The sequence below is a fragment of the Vespula vulgaris genome, chromosome 1 (genome assembly GCF_905475345.1).
Source record: "Vespula vulgaris chromosome 1, iyVesVulg1.1, whole genome shotgun sequence".
In the NCBI taxonomy this organism is placed as follows: domain Eukaryota; kingdom Metazoa; phylum Arthropoda; class Insecta; order Hymenoptera; family Vespidae; genus Vespula; species Vespula vulgaris.
Genome location: NC_066586.1, coordinates 12702188 through 12720899, shown reverse-complemented (window position 1 = coordinate 12720899; position 18712 = coordinate 12702188). Strand labels below are relative to the sequence as shown.

At 32.8% G+C, this 18712-nt stretch overlaps 5 protein-coding genes across 8 annotated transcripts in view; 3 read left to right on the top strand and 2 right to left on the bottom strand.

The window, feature by feature from the left end:
- Window positions 1–3274, top strand: part of LOC127064464 (zinc finger protein rotund-like) — a 186536-nt gene extending 183262 nt beyond the window's left edge. For all 3 annotated transcript variants that reach the window (XM_050995576.1, XM_050995566.1, XM_050995558.1), the window contains exon 6: window positions 1–3274. This exon is cut by the window's left edge and continues 7519 nt beyond it. The gene's annotated coding sequence lies outside the window, so the exon portion shown is untranslated.
- Window positions 3275–3746: 472 nt separating this feature from the next.
- On the top strand, window positions 3747–8869 carry LOC127064436 (vacuolar protein sorting-associated protein 11 homolog). Its single transcript, XM_050995476.1, has 14 exons — window positions 3747–4094; window positions 4192–4260; window positions 4384–4557; window positions 4627–4823; window positions 4905–5163; window positions 5233–5387; window positions 5467–5700; window positions 5780–6080; window positions 6144–6332; window positions 6430–6552; window positions 6617–7130; window positions 7214–7511; window positions 7595–7920; window positions 7993–8869. Exons 1-14 carry the CDS (start codon window positions 4071–4073, stop codon window positions 8412–8414), a joined length of 3285 nt encoding a protein of 1094 aa, XP_050851433.1. The 5' UTR covers window positions 3747–4070; the 3' UTR covers window positions 8415–8869.
- LOC127064511 (uncharacterized) lies at window positions 8790–10812 on the bottom strand. Of its 2 annotated transcripts, XR_007781733.1 has the most exons (3): window positions 9441–10812; window positions 9027–9369; window positions 8790–8921 (listed from the first exon to the last, which is right to left on the bottom strand). XR_007781733.1 is itself a non-coding variant. In XM_050995675.1 (2 exons), the coding sequence occupies exons 1-2, from the start codon at window positions 10575–10577 to the stop codon at window positions 9082–9084; spliced, it is 1425 nt and encodes a 474-aa protein (XP_050851632.1). In that variant the 5' UTR covers window positions 10578–10812; the 3' UTR covers window positions 8900–9081. The 2 variants fall into 2 exon arrangements, 1 of the variants encoding a protein (XP_050851632.1); XM_050995675.1 differs by having other exon boundaries at window positions 8900–9369.
- A 67-nt stretch (window positions 10813–10879) lies between these two features.
- LOC127064430 (brefeldin A-inhibited guanine nucleotide-exchange protein 2) lies at window positions 10880–17856 on the top strand. The gene is made up of 13 exons (XM_050995460.1): window positions 10880–11515; window positions 11651–12162; window positions 12301–12674; window positions 12765–13169; window positions 13247–13603; window positions 13681–13992; window positions 14060–14301; window positions 14389–14669; window positions 14751–15078; window positions 15144–15740; window positions 15827–16047; window positions 16130–16333; window positions 16422–17856. Exons 1-13 carry the CDS (start codon window positions 11389–11391, stop codon window positions 17463–17465), a joined length of 5004 nt encoding a protein of 1667 aa, XP_050851417.1. The 5' UTR covers window positions 10880–11388; the 3' UTR covers window positions 17466–17856.
- Window positions 17463–18614, bottom strand: LOC127064542 (histone H2A-like). Its single transcript, XM_050995735.1, has one exon. It carries the CDS (start codon window positions 18612–18614, stop codon window positions 18240–18242), a length of 375 nt encoding a protein of 124 aa, XP_050851692.1. The 3' UTR covers window positions 17463–18239.
- Between the last annotated feature and the right edge of the window lie 98 nt (window positions 18615–18712).

Sequence of the window (18712 nt, the reverse complement as noted above, 5' to 3'; positions counted from 1 at the left end):
TGTATACGCGAATTGCGTGCGTGTATGCCAAGAAACTTCGAGATAGGAAATGAACATTTTTATGATAGTTAAAAGAAAAAGAAAACAAAAGAAAGAAGAAGAACAAGAAGAAGAATAAAAAGAGAAATAAGAAGGAAAATAATAATACAAAAAGGGGACACGAGGAAACAGAGATAGGAAAAGGACGAAGAAAGAGAGTATCGTAAAGAAATGTCGAACTCGTATAGGCACACGACGTGAGGAGAGTAAAAAAAAAAAAATAATAAAAAAATAAAAAAAAAACAAGAAAAAAGAAAAAACAATATATTATTGCGTGGTACGAACAGAACTGTGATATTTTATTGTATAAATTTGCGGAAAAGATGAATAATATGACGAAAAAGCCTCCGGGGGATTATTATAATACTATATGTAGAGATGCGGAATATTAATTGTATTTTACAAAGAAGTGCATCCTTAAGTCATATTAAATGAAGAATAATACGCAATTTAACGAAATACGCGTACCGAGTGTTCCCGTGTAGAAAAATGTCGTAACTCGAATTAACGAAACGAAAGGGAAGAAAATATCTATAATAATCATATTCGAAAATTAAATGAAAATAATTCATATTAATTAATTAATTAATTAATTAAACTTCTTCTTCTGTCCATTATATCGAAGTATCGACATTAAGAGGGAACATTCGGTTTCTTTCGAGCCAATCGCAGCGTCCCGGTGTCTAATCGTTTTTCCTGTTTATGAAGTATATATATATATATATAAAATATAATATGTATATATATATATATATATATATGCTAAATGTTTCGTAACAAAAATATATGTGTATGTATATGTATATACATACATACATATATAGATGTGTATGTATGTATGTGTATATATATACATGAACGGAAGAAAAGAGAGGGAGAGAGATAAAGAGAGAGAGAGAGAGAGAGAGAGAGAAACAAAGATGAGAGATTTCTTTGCAAAAAATATTGAACGATTTTAAAAACGACAAGTAACTACTTAGAATAAGTATACTCATTATGTCTGTAAACTCTCTTTGAAAAGAAAAACATTTTCGCGCCGTCGACCGATCTCCTTCCACCCTACCCCTCGCCAATCAAGCCCCGCACCCCCTCGCTAGCACCACCCTGCCCTCCTCCATATCTCTAAGTTCTAAGCTCAAGCAGTCACGTGATCAGACGCATGCCATTTTCGCCGAAGAAAATAAGACTTTGTATTCGCGACTTAATAATATCGCGACGAATTTTCTCAAACGCGACATAGGCAAGCCACAAAATCCGTCGATCGAGCACATAATAATATAACACGAATGTATGGGGATGAATGAATGAAAAAGAGAGAAAGAGAAAGAAAGAGAAAACAAGTAGTAAATGAATGAACGAAAGAATGAGAGAAAAACGGAATGAGAGAGAGAGAGAGAGAGAAGTACGCAAGTATTAAAAAGTTATACATTATTTATATATAATATAAAAGAGAGAAAGGGAGAAAAAGAGGGGGAGAGAGAGAGTAAGAGAGAAAGAGATGGAAAACAAACGAACAATCACCGATTTTTCAAGAATTTTGTTAAAGAACAGTAGGTAAAATTTTTCCCGAGTACATTATTGATAATAAAAAAAAAAGAAGAGAAAAGAAAAGAAAAGAAAAACTTTGAAGATCTTCGAAAGATCGGTGTGAGTCAAAGTTGAAACGATCTATTCCGCACGCATACAAACACACACACATACACACACACAGACGTATTATCCTATTTGTATGACACGAACTCGTCTTTGAATGTCGTCTTTGATAGTAATTATGCGCTAATTTTGAGATCAATAATTTTCGAATCCTTTCGAAAGAGTAATGAGGTGAGAATGTATGCAAAGAAGAGAGAAAATGAACGAAAGAAAAAAGAAAACAAAAAACAAAAAAGCGAAAAGAAAGAAATTAACGAAAGATCAGCGAACCTTCCTATATACGACATAATAATATTATGTATGTTACGATATACAACGAAGCGACGATCCATCGTTCGATGTTTAAGAGCGGAGCGTCGTGTTCATCGCTTAAACTAAACTCATCCTGTGGCTCCGAGAATATAAAAAATATACCTTTTTAAAAAAAAAAAAGAAAAAAAAAGAGAGAAAAAAGAGAAAAAAAAAGAAGAGACAAAGCGAGCACGACACAACGTACAAATTCGGCGAGAAAGAGAGCGTTCCCGCACACTCGAAATTCGTATGCGCGCGAAAAAATCGAGGAATAGTAATTTGAAAAATAATCCTAATGATAGCGTTTAGAATATCATCATCGTCTATGAAAATGTGTCTGTCTGTCTATCTGTCTATCTTTCTTTCATTCATTCTTTCATTCTTTCTTTCTTTCTTTTCTTTTTTCTTTCTCAAGCCATCCATTTCTCCTCCTAACGAATAAACGAATAAAAAAGAGATATGGAAAAAGAGAAAAACCTTTAATATCGCGCGTTTGCGAATTTCATCATAGTTTCGTCGAACTTTTGTAACCTCTTGCGAACTCTGCGACGCCGAAAGAGAAAAAAAAAGGAAAAAGGAGAATATCTGTCTATCTCTCTCGTTCTCTCTCTCTCTCTCTCTCTCTCTCTCCTCTCTCCTCTCTTCTCTTCTCTTCTTCTCTTCTCTTTTCTTCTCTTCTCTTCTCTTCTCTTCTCTTCTCTTTCTCTCTATCCTCCCTCTCTTTCTCTCTCTCTCTTTTTATCTATATATATATATACATATATATATACATCTCTCTTTTTCCAAAATTTATTAACGTTAGAAAATAATGAAGATCGTTTGGTCGTTAACGATACTTCGAGTACGATACTCGAAGGATCGTAAAGCAGCAATAAATGATGGCCGATGAAAAAAAATACACATAGTATATATGTATATCGAGGCGACTATTATACCTTTTTTTTAAGGTTAATGTCACATTGTAGGCGGACCAGGATAGACGTATTATCGAGTTACGCGTCGCAGAGTTTGCCGATCCATAAATATCGATCCATTGTATTTATAAAACGATTTTCAAAGTTTTTTGTGACTATCTCAAATTCTCTACGACCCCTATCATCATATACCTGCGACCTTGTAAGAAGATAAGCCCCGTCGTTACGGCGCGCGCGCACATACAGACACACGCACCCACCCTCTATCTCCACGACCCCTTCCCCATTCCATTTCACCCCCTCCTTCCCTCTTGTCGCCCCGACATCGACATTAACTGTTTGTCCTTTTTAACAAATATAACAAAACTTACATCTTACTAACACGTGTGCGCATCGATTCGAGAAGTCAACGCAAAATGTGCAATTACATATAATATTCTTATTTATCGTAAATATTTATTCTCGAATTTGCTAACTCTTGCGTTGGCATCTTGTTTTCGGCGCGATTCTTATTTTCATAACCTTCCGAGTCTTTAAAAATGGTACGGACCGAGAAAATAATTTAGCTAAATTTTTCTTTCACATACAAAAACAGAAATTAATAAAACTTTATCTTACGAATAGTTTGATCTCGTTCCAGTAATTACGTATAACAGATAGAAATTCTTGTGTTCGTTTTGTTAAAAAAATATAATTAGTTTCGACAATAAACTCGTTTTTTTCTCGTCAGATGGCTGCATTTGCTACAACGGTACAGTATCGCTATCTACCGTTAAAATGTATAACCTCGAAATCCGAAGGATACGAATCTGTAATCGACGCATTCAAAGTACGACGATTTTTAACGAGAAATAGTTTCTGTATATGTACAAGTTTAATAAGTTATTTGCTTATACTCTATCCGATTTCATTTGTTCGTATCTCTTACGCGTCGATCTATCTTAAAATGAATCATAATAGTCAATGTTAATAAAAATGAATCGTAGGTTTGTTTGCTGCTGCGCATGCTTTTTACTTAAGAGATATGTCACAATCAGCTGATCAGATTAAAACGAGACGGTGGCAGGCATGTTAACGATCGATTTTGTTGTCAGATAGCTGTCAATCATAGAGTCAAATATCTGTGTCAAACTATGGATTAAATTCTGTTATATGTACGGATTTAAATAGTGGATGTTCGTAATGGCATTTTTCGAGGTTAGTTTAGATATATCAAGGGTAAATTCTATCTATAATTTGTCGATAACCTCACTTTCACATAAGATACTTTATATAGAATATATTCATCTTTTAGTGGCGTCGATTTAATTTCTTTGACCTTAAGAAGGAAGTAGATTCTGGAAAAATAGCTAAAGCACTTGGGGTATGTTTAATTCTAATAATTCACAAATTTATTGTAATAAAAATTCGTAAAGTCGTAGATATAAAATTTCAATATATCTCTTGTCAACATCTGTAAGGTTTCATATCTTATTACATGTTATAGGATGCGCGAGTTACCGCAGCTACCAGTGGCAATGGTCACTTGGTATTTGGAGATAATACTGGTAGTGTACATTTAGTTAATAGAACTTACGACGTTAATACTTTTCGAGCGTATGAAATCACATTAACCTTAGCACAACAAGTTCAGCATTCCACCTTTCTCTTCACTATTGGGGTTAGTAATGTTACTATTAAAAATATAAATGAATTCTACGTAATTTATATTGATAATTTGTTTTGATAGGAGGATGAGCCTGGCTGTAATCCTACCATAAAAGTTTGGAATTTGGCAAAGCCAGATAAGCAAGGAAATCCAACCTGTGTTAGGATTACTAGAGCTATTCCTAGTTACAGAGCTGTCCCGGCGACTGCTTTATGTGTACATACTAGTCTTTCTTTAATGGCAGTTGGTTTTGGAGATGGTTCTATAATGTTATATAGGTAATAGAAAATCATTTATTTTGCATATTTTATAAGATATTTTTTTTGTAATACATAAATGTTAAAAATTTTCATCTCTAGAGGTAATCTGACAAGAGAAAGAAAAAATAAGATAAAAGTTTTAAAGGATACCAACATTTCCATAACTGGTTTGGCCATAAGATCTATAGGCAAGCAGAATCACTTATTTATTGCTACAAACAACTGTGTATTTTTGTATAATATAACTTTAAAAGATAAAGAATATAAATCTACTTTGGACAATATGGGTTGTGCAAAAAAATGCAGCGTTCTAGCTGAATCTATGCAAGATAGTCATTTCATGATTGGACGTAACGATGTATGTTTTACTAAGTTTTTTTATTCCTTTTATATTAAGAAAGTAGATACAATTTTTTATTATATTTAGGCAATATACTGCTATACAACAGATGGTAGAGGCCCATGTTATGCAGTTCAAGGTCAAAAAATAATGTTGGAATGGTTCAGAAGTTACCTGGTGATAGTTGCAAAAGAAGCAGCAAATGTTCCAAGAACAACAACGACCATATCAGCAAAACCAAAGTATTCATTGTTTCTATACATAAATTTCCGTATAACTACAGAAATATAATAAATTAATACTATTGCATTTATATTGCAGTACCATTGAACCAATACCTCCTGGTGTGGATAAACACATGATTACTGTTCTTGATATTCAAAATAAATTTATTGTCTTTTCTGCACCCATGTTATCGGTACAAGCTGTTCTATCAGAATGGGGAGGTTTCTTTATTCTTAGCGGAGATAGTAAACTTTATCATCTGGATGAGAAAGATCTGCAATCAAAATTGGCATTACTTTTCAAGAAGAATTTATATGATGTTTCTATAAGGTAATATAATATTTATTATTTTTTTTCAAATGCACGAAAATTCCTTTAAATCGATCAACAATGTTATATTTTTTTATAGGATAGCAAAAAGTCAACAATATGATACAGAAGGTCTCGTAGATATATTCCGACAATACGGAGATCATTTGTATTCAAAGAGTGATCACAATGGTGCTATAGAACAATATATTAAAACTATCGGAAAACTTGAACCATCTTACGTAATACGGAAATTCTTAGATTCTCAACATATAGATAACTTAAAAACATATTTGCAAGCATTACATAAAAATGGTCAAGCAACAGAAGACCATACTACCTTGTTATTGAATTGCTATACAAAACTAAATCATACAGATAAATTGAAAGAATTCATTATGGTAAAGTATATAACGTAAGAATGTGAAAAGACGTATTTATGATATATAATATTAATATTTTAGACAAAAGATCGTGGAGTTGATTTTGATGTTGAAATTGCAATCAAAGTTTGTCGTCAAGCATCGCCTGAAGATGCTTTATTGCTCGCACAAAAACATAATAAACATGAATGGTATTTACGAATTCAGATAGAAGACAAACGTGAATATAAAAAGGCATTAGAATATATAGAAACGTTAGAGTTCGAAGAGGTATAAGTTCTTTTACACGCACACATATATATATATTATTTCTACTTTTTAATCTTTATAATCTTTTATTTTTATACGACGTATTTAAATTTTACAGGCAGAATCAAATATGAAAAAATATGGAAATATTCTTATAGAAAATGTGCCAAATGAATCTACACAATTTTTAAAAGCTTTGTGCACTGACTATAGACCTTCCAATAAGCCACTTGTAGATCAGGTATATCATATATCAAATGACTTTTTATAAATAGATATGTAATATCATATCTTTCTTTTTTTAGAATTCATTAGATGGTAACACAGACCACCATATTGACAAAGCAAATCCAGAGGACTTCATATATTTGTTCTTAAATAATTCTGCATGTTTAGTTGAATTCTTAGAACACTTGATCAAATCTGAAAGCAAGTGGAATACACTTGTGTACAATACTTTAATAGAACATTATTTATGTCTTTGGTCAGCCCAAGACAATTATGTAACAAAAGTGCAATATGAACAAAAAATTCTGCGACTATTACAAAGTTCCGAAGTGTGTTATGACAAAGATCAAATTTTGATTTTGTGTCATCAGCATAATTTCCGTCGTGGATTACTATTTCTTTATGAGGAAAATAAGTTGTATCAAGAAATATTAAGATTTCATTTACAAGAAGGTGATAGTGAACAAGTATTGGCTACATGTAAAAGATTTGGCCACCAAGATCCAAATTTATGGATTCAAGCATTATGGAGTGTGGCTAAGAATAAGAATGTATCAGCTAAACTTTTGGCAGATATTTTATCATATATAGGTAAGATTAAAGTGGACTAAAGATATTACATAATAAATTTCATTGAGCAAAAATAATTCTCATTAAGCTTATCAATCTTTTAGCACAAGAAAAGCTTTTATCACCTTTAATGGTAATTGATGCAATATCTACGTCTCTATCTTGCACGCTTGGCGATGTACGAAATTATTTAAATAGTGTGTTACGAACAGAAAATGAACAAGCACAAGCTAATGCTGAATTAGCTGAAAAATATCGTGTAGATACTTCAAAGTTACGTGAACAAATAGAAATGATCAAAAGTAATACTATAATTTTTCAAGGAGCACGCTGTAGTGTTTGTCATCATCAATTAGAATTACCATCTGTACACTTCATGTGTCAGCATTCATACCATCAGCAGTGAGTAAATAATATTACAAACATCTTTCTTAACAGTTCAATAGTTTTTAATAACTACATTTTTTATTTCCTTGTCATACCAGTTGTTTTCAAAGTTTTTCTGAAAATGAAAACGAGTGTCCAGCTTGTCTACCAAATAATAAAAAATTATTGGATATTATAAGAGCACAAGAACAATCAAGAGATTTGCACGAAACATTTCACAGTCTGTTAGATCGTGCAGAAGATCCATTTTCTTTGGTAGCTGACTATTTTGGTAGAGGTGTTTTCAAAAAATTAATGGTGATCACTGATGCAGATAAATCGTTGTCCATTACGCCGGTCAAGGCTGAAGAACCAAAGTTAATTTATGGACATAATACAGAAGCAAAGACTAAACTAACAGAAAAGAAAAACACTACTACATCAGGTATCCATTGCTATTATCTAGTAGAATCATTTTTATGAGTTTTTATTTGTTTCTTATATTTATATGTTTTAGTAAAAGCAGATTCTCGTTACTCAAGTCAAGACGGTTATTCAAATATTTCTAATCTGATTGGAGATGAACGCATACGTTCATTTACAAAACCAGACGTTTATTCCTCTTCATTGGAGGTAAATATATCAGGTACAGGAAGCGACATATCAACTCCACGGGGAAATTCAAGAAAAGCTTCACCCATACCCATAAGAGAAGCACGTATATTGAACAATACGACACCAAAATCATCTCCAATTCAAAAATTTTTCGAACCATCAAAAGCACCTGTCGTACCAATAAATCCTTTCTTAGCGGATGATTACGATGAATCGAAAAATCCATTTTCCGAAGATAAATATGACGATGACAAAAATCCTTTTAAGGATGATGATGATGACGATAATGATTACGATAAAAATTTAAATCCATTTGGCAGATAAATTATTTCCTTGGTTAAATGAAAACAGTACATTTCGAAGGAAATAAAAATATTCGTGTATAATAAATTAACGCATCTGATGAAAAATTATCTAAAAATGACTTATTAAATGACGTATATGATAAATCTTGCTCGTCCAAATGTTAAATAACCAAATTCATTAATCGTAAAGGCAATTTTTAATTATAATTTTAAATGTAATATTTAAATATCGAAAAATATTCAAATATCCATACTCACGTTTCGTTTGAGAATGTAGCAATTAAATGGATACAATGATCTATTACCATGCATGAATTATACTTATATGCATTAATATTATTTCACTGTATATATATATATCGAAATATAAACTTTTTTACTCTAGTATACATTTATAGATACAAACACATACACATACATGCGCCATATAATATTTATGTATATGACTTAGAAAATAATTATTATTAAAATATATATTTTATTTAGCAAAATTATTTATCTGTACCCAAAATAGGTGCTGCTTAATCTAAATGTCAAAGTAAAAAATATAAAAATTATCATACATTGCATATAAAATAATGATTGCTTATTTAAATGCTATAAATCATTCTACTGGAAAAAAACTAAGTACCAGAATATTATTCTTGATATATGTGTATTTCTTTATAAAAACTTGATTCTCATGATTAATTATCCATGCTATCCTTCCATTCACATATTTTATCACTAATTCGAAAAGCATTCCAATTTTCTATAAGGTCAGAATTTTTTGATTTCACAAACATTGGAGTATAATATTCATCAACAAATTCTGGGACAAAAAAATCTGATAATTTTGGTACAAGATCCTTTTGCCTTGGTTGTGGATCTTTACTTCGCATTATTTTACTTGGAAATTGTTTCTCGTCAATAGACAAATCTACTAAATTTTTATAAATAGCTTCATTCATAGGAAAATCTAATGCACTTGAAATCTGTAAAAAGAAAAACGAATGTTTATTGATACTATATCTTTTAAATTGTTTAATAAGTACAAATGATCTACCTTTCCATTGACTAGATCTTTATATATGGCAGGTAAATGTTCAACATCCGTTACTATTTTCTCTTTCTTAACTTCATCCAACTTGGTAACAGTGCACATGATTGAATTATATTCTGGATATAATAATTTTTCGCTGGAAGTAATATTTGGTCTTGCATTTGTACTTTTATTTATTCGACGTACATTCGAATCAATTTGTTTCTGCTTTGGTATACCTGGTTCTACATAAGCTTTTGCATTAGGTACTACAATATCACGTACTACAGATTTTTTAACAGGAGAGCTTTTACTTTTCGTCAAATCTTTATTATACTTATAGCATGGCATAACATTTATTGTACTGGATTTTATACTTAAATTCTTTTGTGAAGTTTTAGTAGATGTAGGGGTTTTTTTAATTTGTTTGTCAATACTCAAGGTGTAAGGTTTATTTATACTTTTAGTATTATGTTTTGTAACATTTGACTTTTGCATATTGACTTTGGTAGTATCTATTTTCTTTTTTATTTGTGTTGTCACTTTTGAACACAAAGGTTTTACGACTTTATCTTTACTTAACTGTGGTAATTTTTTTTTATACGAATTCTTATTTTCTTTTCCCTTGTCAAGACTATTCTTTGCAGATTGCTTAGAAATATTTATTGTTGTACTGTTTTTAGGTTTAAGAATTTTACTATGATCCTTATTATTTTTAGCTGCTGGAAATGTTGAGCAAGGTATACCAGGAACATCCTCTTGTGACGATCTTTTACAAGATGTCCGTTCTGTATTATTAGCTTTTAGATTTACTTTATCATGTACATCGGTTAAAGATTCTTTATCATCTGTCTTATGGATTGATCGATCCTGTAAGAAATGATCATTTTCTTTCTGAGACAATGTATGTACACCGTTGCATGAAATTATCGATTCTTTCGGTATTGTATCCTCATTATAATGAGTACTTGTTGCGATTAGATTATCCACCTTATTTTCTAAACTTAGAACTTTAACAGGTATCTTGACAGGTACAATATCTATGATCGAGGGTAAAATTTTATCTCCCTTATCCGATAAATCTTTTGAATTTTCCTTAGCATTAATTGTCTGACTAAATCTCACTCTAGGTTTTGCAAATAATTTATTATCTTCAGACATTGTAATTCATAATAATGAGGCACCATATAAATTAAATAAAGTTAAATGTAAACGACAAGTGAGAGTATCGAGCAATTTTAATTCAAAAATAATTAAAAATCTTCGACATATATTTATAATAAGTCACAATACTGAATTATAAATTCACGACTTTATACCGCCATATGAGAATTCAAACGAGAACTATAGAGAACAACGGTACCAACATTACTGTCCGACATTGCGCGATACTAAATTTCCATTTCTCTATTACGTTGCTTAATTATTTTTTTGTATGCAATATCATTTTCTTACCTGACCGTCAGATAGCGCTCATGAAGCCTCGTGAAGGCTTTCATCCTTTTACCTTCTACGCTTCGAAATTTGACGTCGGTACGATACGATATCGCGAGAATCAACGCGAATAATTTGAATCGATTAAAACGTGTTTTTGAAGAATGTGATGACGCTTGCAAAAGTGAAAGTTTTAACATTAGAACATAACTAATTAATACGTATCATAGTGGTAAGAAAAATTCAATGTGGCTGTCAATTTGTCGGCGCTGCACGTCGTCTGTCAATTTTACTTCGATTTCCCTTTCGCCGCTCGATGCAAGCAGGTGTATTTCGACGGTTAATTTAAGGTCGATACAGTGATATGTATTTCGACAGTAGAAATTCTTGTATGGCATGTATATACGAGAACGAAAATGCGAACATCCGTGGATTTTCGTCGTATTAACCTCGTATGTTATACGCACGGAGTTCGCTTCAATGTCGATCTAGTAAAGGCTAAGTGTTAATTCGCTTATTAACCACGTGAGGGTTGGTGATGATGCAAAATAATTCCAAAACAAGAGAAATGTTTATCGTTAGAGCTCTGGAAAAAATCCTAGCTGACAAGGACGTCAAACGTTCCCATCTCTCTCAGCTAAAAAGATCCTGCGAGTCAGCTCTTGGTAACTTTATTTTTCATAACGTTTTCTATCGTTTCTTCTTTTATAATTACGTTAAAAAGCTATTGATTTTTATTTTTATTATATAGATCTTGTTTGATTGGATTATTTATATGTTATTATTTTCGTGTAATTTAGAGGATCTACGCAATGAGATCAAAGATGTACCCGTTGCACAAGGAGAAGAAACAACTTCGAATGCTCTCCCGCAACCTAAAAGTGACTCTAATGTTATCTCGGCAGAAAAGTATTTTCTGCCTTTCGAATTGGCTTGTCAAAGTAAATCGCCAAGAATCGTTGTCACTGCTTTGGACTGTCTTCAGAAATTAATAGCATATGGTCATTTAACTGGAAATGTACCAGATTCTACGGAGCCAAATAAGTTGTTGATCGTTCGCATAGTTGAGACAATATGTAGCTGTTTTATGGGTCCTCAAACGGACGAAGGTGTCCAATTACAAATTATCAAAGCTCTTCTGACAGTTATGACCAGTCAACATGTTGAAGTACACGAAGGAACTGTTCTTCTTACCATACGTACCGTTTACAATGTTTATTTGGCATCGAGAAATTTAGTGAATCAAACGACAGCAAGAGCCACCCTGACACAGATGATCAATGTCATATTTGCTCGTATGGAAACTCAGGCAGTAAAGATAATTTTTATCTACTTGAAAATTTTGTTTATTTTAAAATGTATCGTAACATTGATTTAAAAATATTCTTGTTCTTGAAGTATAATCAATGTTATAACGAATGTAAATTATTAAAATAATTGTTTATTTTAGGAAGAAGAGAACGTTAGAACAGAATCAGAACAACAAGAAACTTCTGCTTTAAGTGCAGACACAGAAGCAGAAATTGTAAATAATGATGAAGTTCCAACTGAAAATGTCAGCGAATCACATGTTATAGTTAAGAGCATCTTAGATGATGTTATTAATTCGGTTGTGCCAGAAGATGCTGCAAATGTGGCAACTTCCGAAGAAGCCAGTTTAGATCAAGTGCCTGCGGAAGATAATACAGATGAGGCAGTTGCAGAAAATGACAATATGGTTACAGCTAAATTTACTCACGTATTACAGAAAGATGCATTCTTAGTATTCAGGGCTCTCTGTAAACTTTCAATGAAACCTCTCCCAGATGGTACTCCAGATCCAAAGTAAAGACAATATATATGTATATATATATATTTATGGATTATTTAAAAGATTCATGGTACAATTAATAATTAATAATTATCATTTTTTAGATCACACGAATTAAGATCGAAGATTCTATCATTACAGTTGCTTTTAGGAATATTACAAAATGCTGGTCCAGTACTACGTTCAAATGAGATGTTTGTAATAGCTATAAAACAATATCTATGTGTTGCACTATCTAAGAATGGGGTGTCTTCTGTTCCTGAAGTATTTGAATTATCATTAGCTTTGTTTTTGGCGCTTTTAGCTCGCTTTAAAGTGCACTTAAAAATGCAAATAGAAGTGTTTTTCAAAGAAATTTTTATGAATATTCTTGAAACGTCTAGCAGTTCCTTTGAACATAAGTGGATGGTTATCCATGCCCTAACTCGTATTTGTGCAGATGCTCAAAGTGTTGTTGATATATATGTAAACTATGATTGTGATCTTTCTGCAGCTAATTTATTTGAAAGGTAAAAGAGCAACGTATTTATATATGATACTATCAAAGTATTCAAATTAAAAATAATTTTTAATTTATGACGCATAGACTTGTGAATGACTTGTCAAAAATTGCACAAGGACGTCAAGCATTGGAATTAGGTGCATCTCCGAATCAAGAAAAGTCTATGCGTATTCGGGGTCTCGAATGTTTGGTCTCAATTTTGAAATGTATGGTCGAATGGAGTAGAGATTTATATGTAAATCCAAGTGTACCTGCGGATCAACAATTGCCTAGTGAACCCCCCGATCCACCTCTTGAACCACCTCTACCACGTTATGGAAGTGCTGGTAGTTTATCCTCTGCAAACTCTAGTCTCGTAGGAAATAAGGAAATACCAGACTCACCAGAACAGTACGAAGTACAAAAACAGCAGAAAGAAGTCTGGGAAGCTGGTATTGACATGTAAGTACATTAATTGATATTAATATCACTGAAGGAAAATGAAAAGATTTTAATAATATAGCTTAATTCAAATTTAGTTTTAATCGAAAACCAAGCAAAGGAGTGCAATATTTGCAAGAGCATGGTCTTCTTGGTACATCTCCTGAAGATGTTGCAAGATGGCTTCATATGGATGAACGACTTGATAAAACTGCGATTGGTGATTTTCTGGGTGATCATAATCACAATCAAGTAATGTACAATTATATAGATCAAATGAATTTTGCGGATCGTGACTTAGTTACAGCTCTCAGGTATTTCCTAGAGGGTTTTAGACTTCCTGGTGAAGCACAAAAGATCGATCGTTTGATGGAGAAATTCGCAAGTAGATATTGTGAATGTAATCCAAAGTAAGTTATAAATAAATTGTTTTCACAATTTTCTATAGTATACAATATTCCTATATTTATGTTTCAGCAATGGATTATTTACTAGTGCAGACACTGCATATATATTAGGTTTTTCTATAATTATGCTTACAACTGATCTTCATTCTCCACAAGTAAAGAATAAAATGACGAAAGAGCAGTATATCAAATTAAATCGCCGCATTAGTGATAACGAAGATCTGCCAGAGGAATATTTATCCAAAATTTATGACGAAATAGCTGGTAACGAAATCAAAATGAAATCAAATCCTAATCGTCCTGGGAAACAAGGTAAAATGATGTCGATTTATATAAATGTCGAATATATATGTGAAAAAAAAATATATATATATACAATTATTATCTGTATCCGACCAGTAATCTCAAGTGAAAAAAAGCGTAGATTGTTATGGAATATGGAAATGGAAGTAATTTCAACCGCAGCAAAAAATTTAATGGAATCTGTTAGTCACGTTCAAGCACCATTCACAACAGCTAAACATTTGGAACATGTACGTCCTATGTTTAAAATGGCCTGGACACCATTCTTAGCTGCTTTTAGCGTTGGCTTGCAAGATTGTGATGATCCTGAAATAGCATCTTTGTGTTTGGATGGCATCAGATGTGCGATTCGTATAGCTTGTATTTTCCACATGACAGTAAGTACCCATGTGCACACACATTTTAAAGATATTGGTTAAACGCCGATATAAATAATTGATATTTATTGTCCAATTTAGTTGGAGCGTGATGCATACGTTCAAGCTTTGGCTAGATTTACGCTTCTAACGGCTAATTCACCAATTACGGAAATGAAAGCAAAGAATATCGATACGATAAAGACATTGATCACCGTCGCTCACACTGATGGAAATTATCTTGGTAGTTCATGGTTGGATGTTGTCAAATGTATCTCACAATTAGAACTTGCTCAACTTATTGGAACAGGAGTAAGACCTCAACTTTTGGGACCTCCGTCAAAGCCTCATTTTCCATCACCTCTATTTACTAATTTGGCACATAATAATTCATATCAAAATAATGGCCTTAATTTAAGTTCTCTAGATCGTAAGTATTCTTCTCTTTATGCAATAATTAAAAATCTTCATTAAAAATATTCTTTGTCGTTACAGCGAGCGTGAAGGAATCCATAGGCGAGACAAGTTCTCAAAGTGTAGTTGTAGCTGTCGATAGAATATTCACTGGTTCTACAAGGCTGGACGGAGATGCTATAGTCGCATTTGTAAAAGCACTTTGTCAAGTATCTTTAGAAGAATTATCACATCCTACGCAACCCCGAATGTTTTCCTTGACAAAAATAGTTGAAATTTCGTATTATAACATGGGTCGTATAAGGCTTCAATGGTCAAGAATATGGCAAGTTCTTGGAGATCACTTTGACAGAGTCGGTTGCAGTCCTCGTCAAGAAATAGCATTTTTTGCGGTGGATTCTCTCAGGCAGCTAGCTACTAAGTTTATAGAAAAAGGCGAATTTGCTAATTTTAGATTCCAAAAAGATTTTCTTAGACCATTCGAGCATATTATGAAGAAGAACAGATCTCCCGTTATCAGAGATATGGTTGTTCGATGTGTAGCACAAATCGTTCATTCTCAAGCTCCAAATATACGATCTGGATGGAAAAATATATTTAGTGTCTTCCATCATGCAGCAAGTGATCGTGACGAGTCTGTAGTTGAATTAGCCTTCTCCATGACAGGAAAGATAATAAGTGAGTTCTTCCTAATTTATTGTATTATTTATCGCAATATTGCCGTATTATTTTCTTACACAAATCATGTTTTCGTCGTCCCTTAGACGAGCTCTATGCTGAAGATTTCAGTATCATGGTCGACTCCTTCCAAGATGCCGTAAAGTGCCTCAGTGAATTTGCGTGCAATGCTTCTTTTCCGGACACTAGCATGGAAGCGATTAGACTCATGAGATCTTGTGCATCTTATATCGTTGCTAATCCTAATCTATTTGCTGAGGGTATGATGGATGATAGTGGAATAGTTTCGGAAGAAGACAGAGCATGGGTATATAAAGATACAATGATTTTATATATCTCATTTAAAATCTATAAAATTCACTTCAATGCATAGATTTTTTACTCGCCAGGTGAGAGGATGGTTCCCATTGCTTTTCGAACTATCGTGCGTTGTTAGTAGATGTAAATTGGATGTGAGAACACGTGCGCTAACTGTTTTATTCGATGTCGTCAAAACTCATGGTGCATCGTTTAAACCACACTGGTGGAAAGATCTCTTTCAAGTTCTCTTTCGAATATTTGATAATATGAAGCTTCCGGAACAGCATACAGAGGTTTGTGTAGATAATTTCGATTGTTATATTTAATTAATGCAATTTCTTTTCTTTTCTTTTCTTTTTTTAAATAATTTTAATCTTACAGAAGGCTGAATGGATGACAACGACGTGTAATCACGCTCTTTATGCTATCGTTGATGTATTCTCTCAATTTTATGATACACTAGGGCCACTTTTATTGGGCCAATTGTATTCTCAATTGCTGTGGTGTGTTCAACAAGATAATGAACAGCTCGCTAGGTCAGGTACTAACTGTTTGGAGAATTTAGTTATCAGTAATGGAATTAAGTTTGACGAGGAAACTTGGGATAATACATGTCGTTGCGTACTTGATATATTCGAAAGTACATTACCAACAGCTTTAATTACTTGGAAACCACCATCGCCGAATAACGAAAATGCTAAGTACAAGTTATTCTCGGCTTTATTAATCAAATGCGTGGTACAATTGGAATTGATTCAAACTATAGACAACGTAGTATTTTATCCAGCAACATCAAGAAAAGAAGATCAAGAGAATCTTGCTTTAGCGCAGGCTGATATGCTCAATGGAAAACCTTCTGAATTGGGAGTTCAAGGTGGTGGAGATCAACAAAAGGAAGAGCAAGGAATGTACTGTGCGTTAACTACTACACATCTTTTACAATTGGTCGAATGTTTATTGAAATCTCATCGTTTTGCTAAAACTTTTAATGCCAATCACGAGCAACGCCAACTTCTTTGGAAGTCCGGTTTTTATTGCAATATGAAATCCGAAACGGGTTTATTGAATCAGGAGATACAATCTTTAGCTTGCGCGCTTCGTATTCTTTTTAAAATGTATAGCGACGAGGCACATAGAAACGATTGGGTTAAAGTAGAAAGTCGTCTTGTCGAAGTCGCCTGTGAAGCATTAGAATATTTCCTTGCTCTTTCTAACGAGACACACATCGATGCGTGGACACCTATACTCCTTTTACTTTTAACTAGGATTCTTAAAATGAGTGATAGCCGATTCGCGGTACATGCATCTAGCTGTTATCCTCTGCTCTGCGAAGTCATGTGTTTTGATCTTAAACCAGAATTACGTTCGGTTCTTCGTAGGTTCTTCCTAAGGATCGGACCAGTATTTAGAATCACGCAACAGTAGCATTGTAATGTAATTTATTTCTTGTAAATCGTACTCTCTCACAGTACTGTACTTTATAAAGCAAAAAAAAAAACATATTATTTTACATTACACGTATACATATATACATATTATACATAGTCATTGAGTAGCCATATAAGTATTTACTATGGACAAATATGAAATAGCGAAAAGTAGTCATTTATCATTTTCAAAGTAACACGTATGGATTGTCTATGGTTATAAGTAGCGGAACACATACAGATTATACATAAATAGAAAATCTACACTTTGTGTATCATATTCACGCGAAGATCATAGAAGTTATATATATATATTATATATATACGCTTATAATTATTTATGTCGATTTCGTCACTCGGTCTTATTTAAATAAATTAGATAGAAATTATGTTTCACTTCGCTGTATTTAATGACGTTCTAACGTGCCATAATATCGCTTCTTTTATTTTTAATGCGATTGAGTTGGGACAGTGCCATCATCGATCTTGAATAAATGTAACACATTCGTTTAAATATTTCAGATTTGAAATATTTGATGCTTCTAAGATTTGGTCCCATTTAATTTTTCTCTTGTAAACGTTTCTAAAGTAGCTTCGGTATCAATTTCTAAATGCACTTAACCTCTTCATTCTTTTATCAGAACGTTCCGCCAAAAACGGTTCATAAATCAATCAAAACGTTTTAATCGTTTATACATTCAGAAATATTCATGAGACTGAAACATTATTATTAAATCCTTGAAAACGATCGTTCTCATTCGGCTATTATTAATTATGCTTTCTTTTCTGTTTTTTTGGGTAACAAGACAGCTTGGATATTTGGTAAAACACCTCCTTGAGCGATCGTCACACCAGATAACAATTTATTCAATTCTTCGTCATTACGAATTGCCAATTGCAAATGTCTTGGTATAATTCTGGTTTTTTTATTGTCACGAGCAGCGTTACCAGCTAATTCCAAAACTTCAGCAGCAAGATACTCCATTACGGCAGCTAAATAAACAGGTGCTCCAGCACCAACGCGTTCAGCATAATTACCTTTTCGTAACAATCGATGAATACGGCCAACTGGAAATTGTAATCCAGCTCTATTCGAGCGAGACTTTGTTTTCCCCTTTACTTTACCACCTTTTCCACGTCCAGACATTTTTAAGCTTCTTAGAAATAAAACACAAATACGACCTCCGAACACTCGAGTTAGATCAGAAATGATGGGAAAATAATTGAGCACAGCTATTTATATTC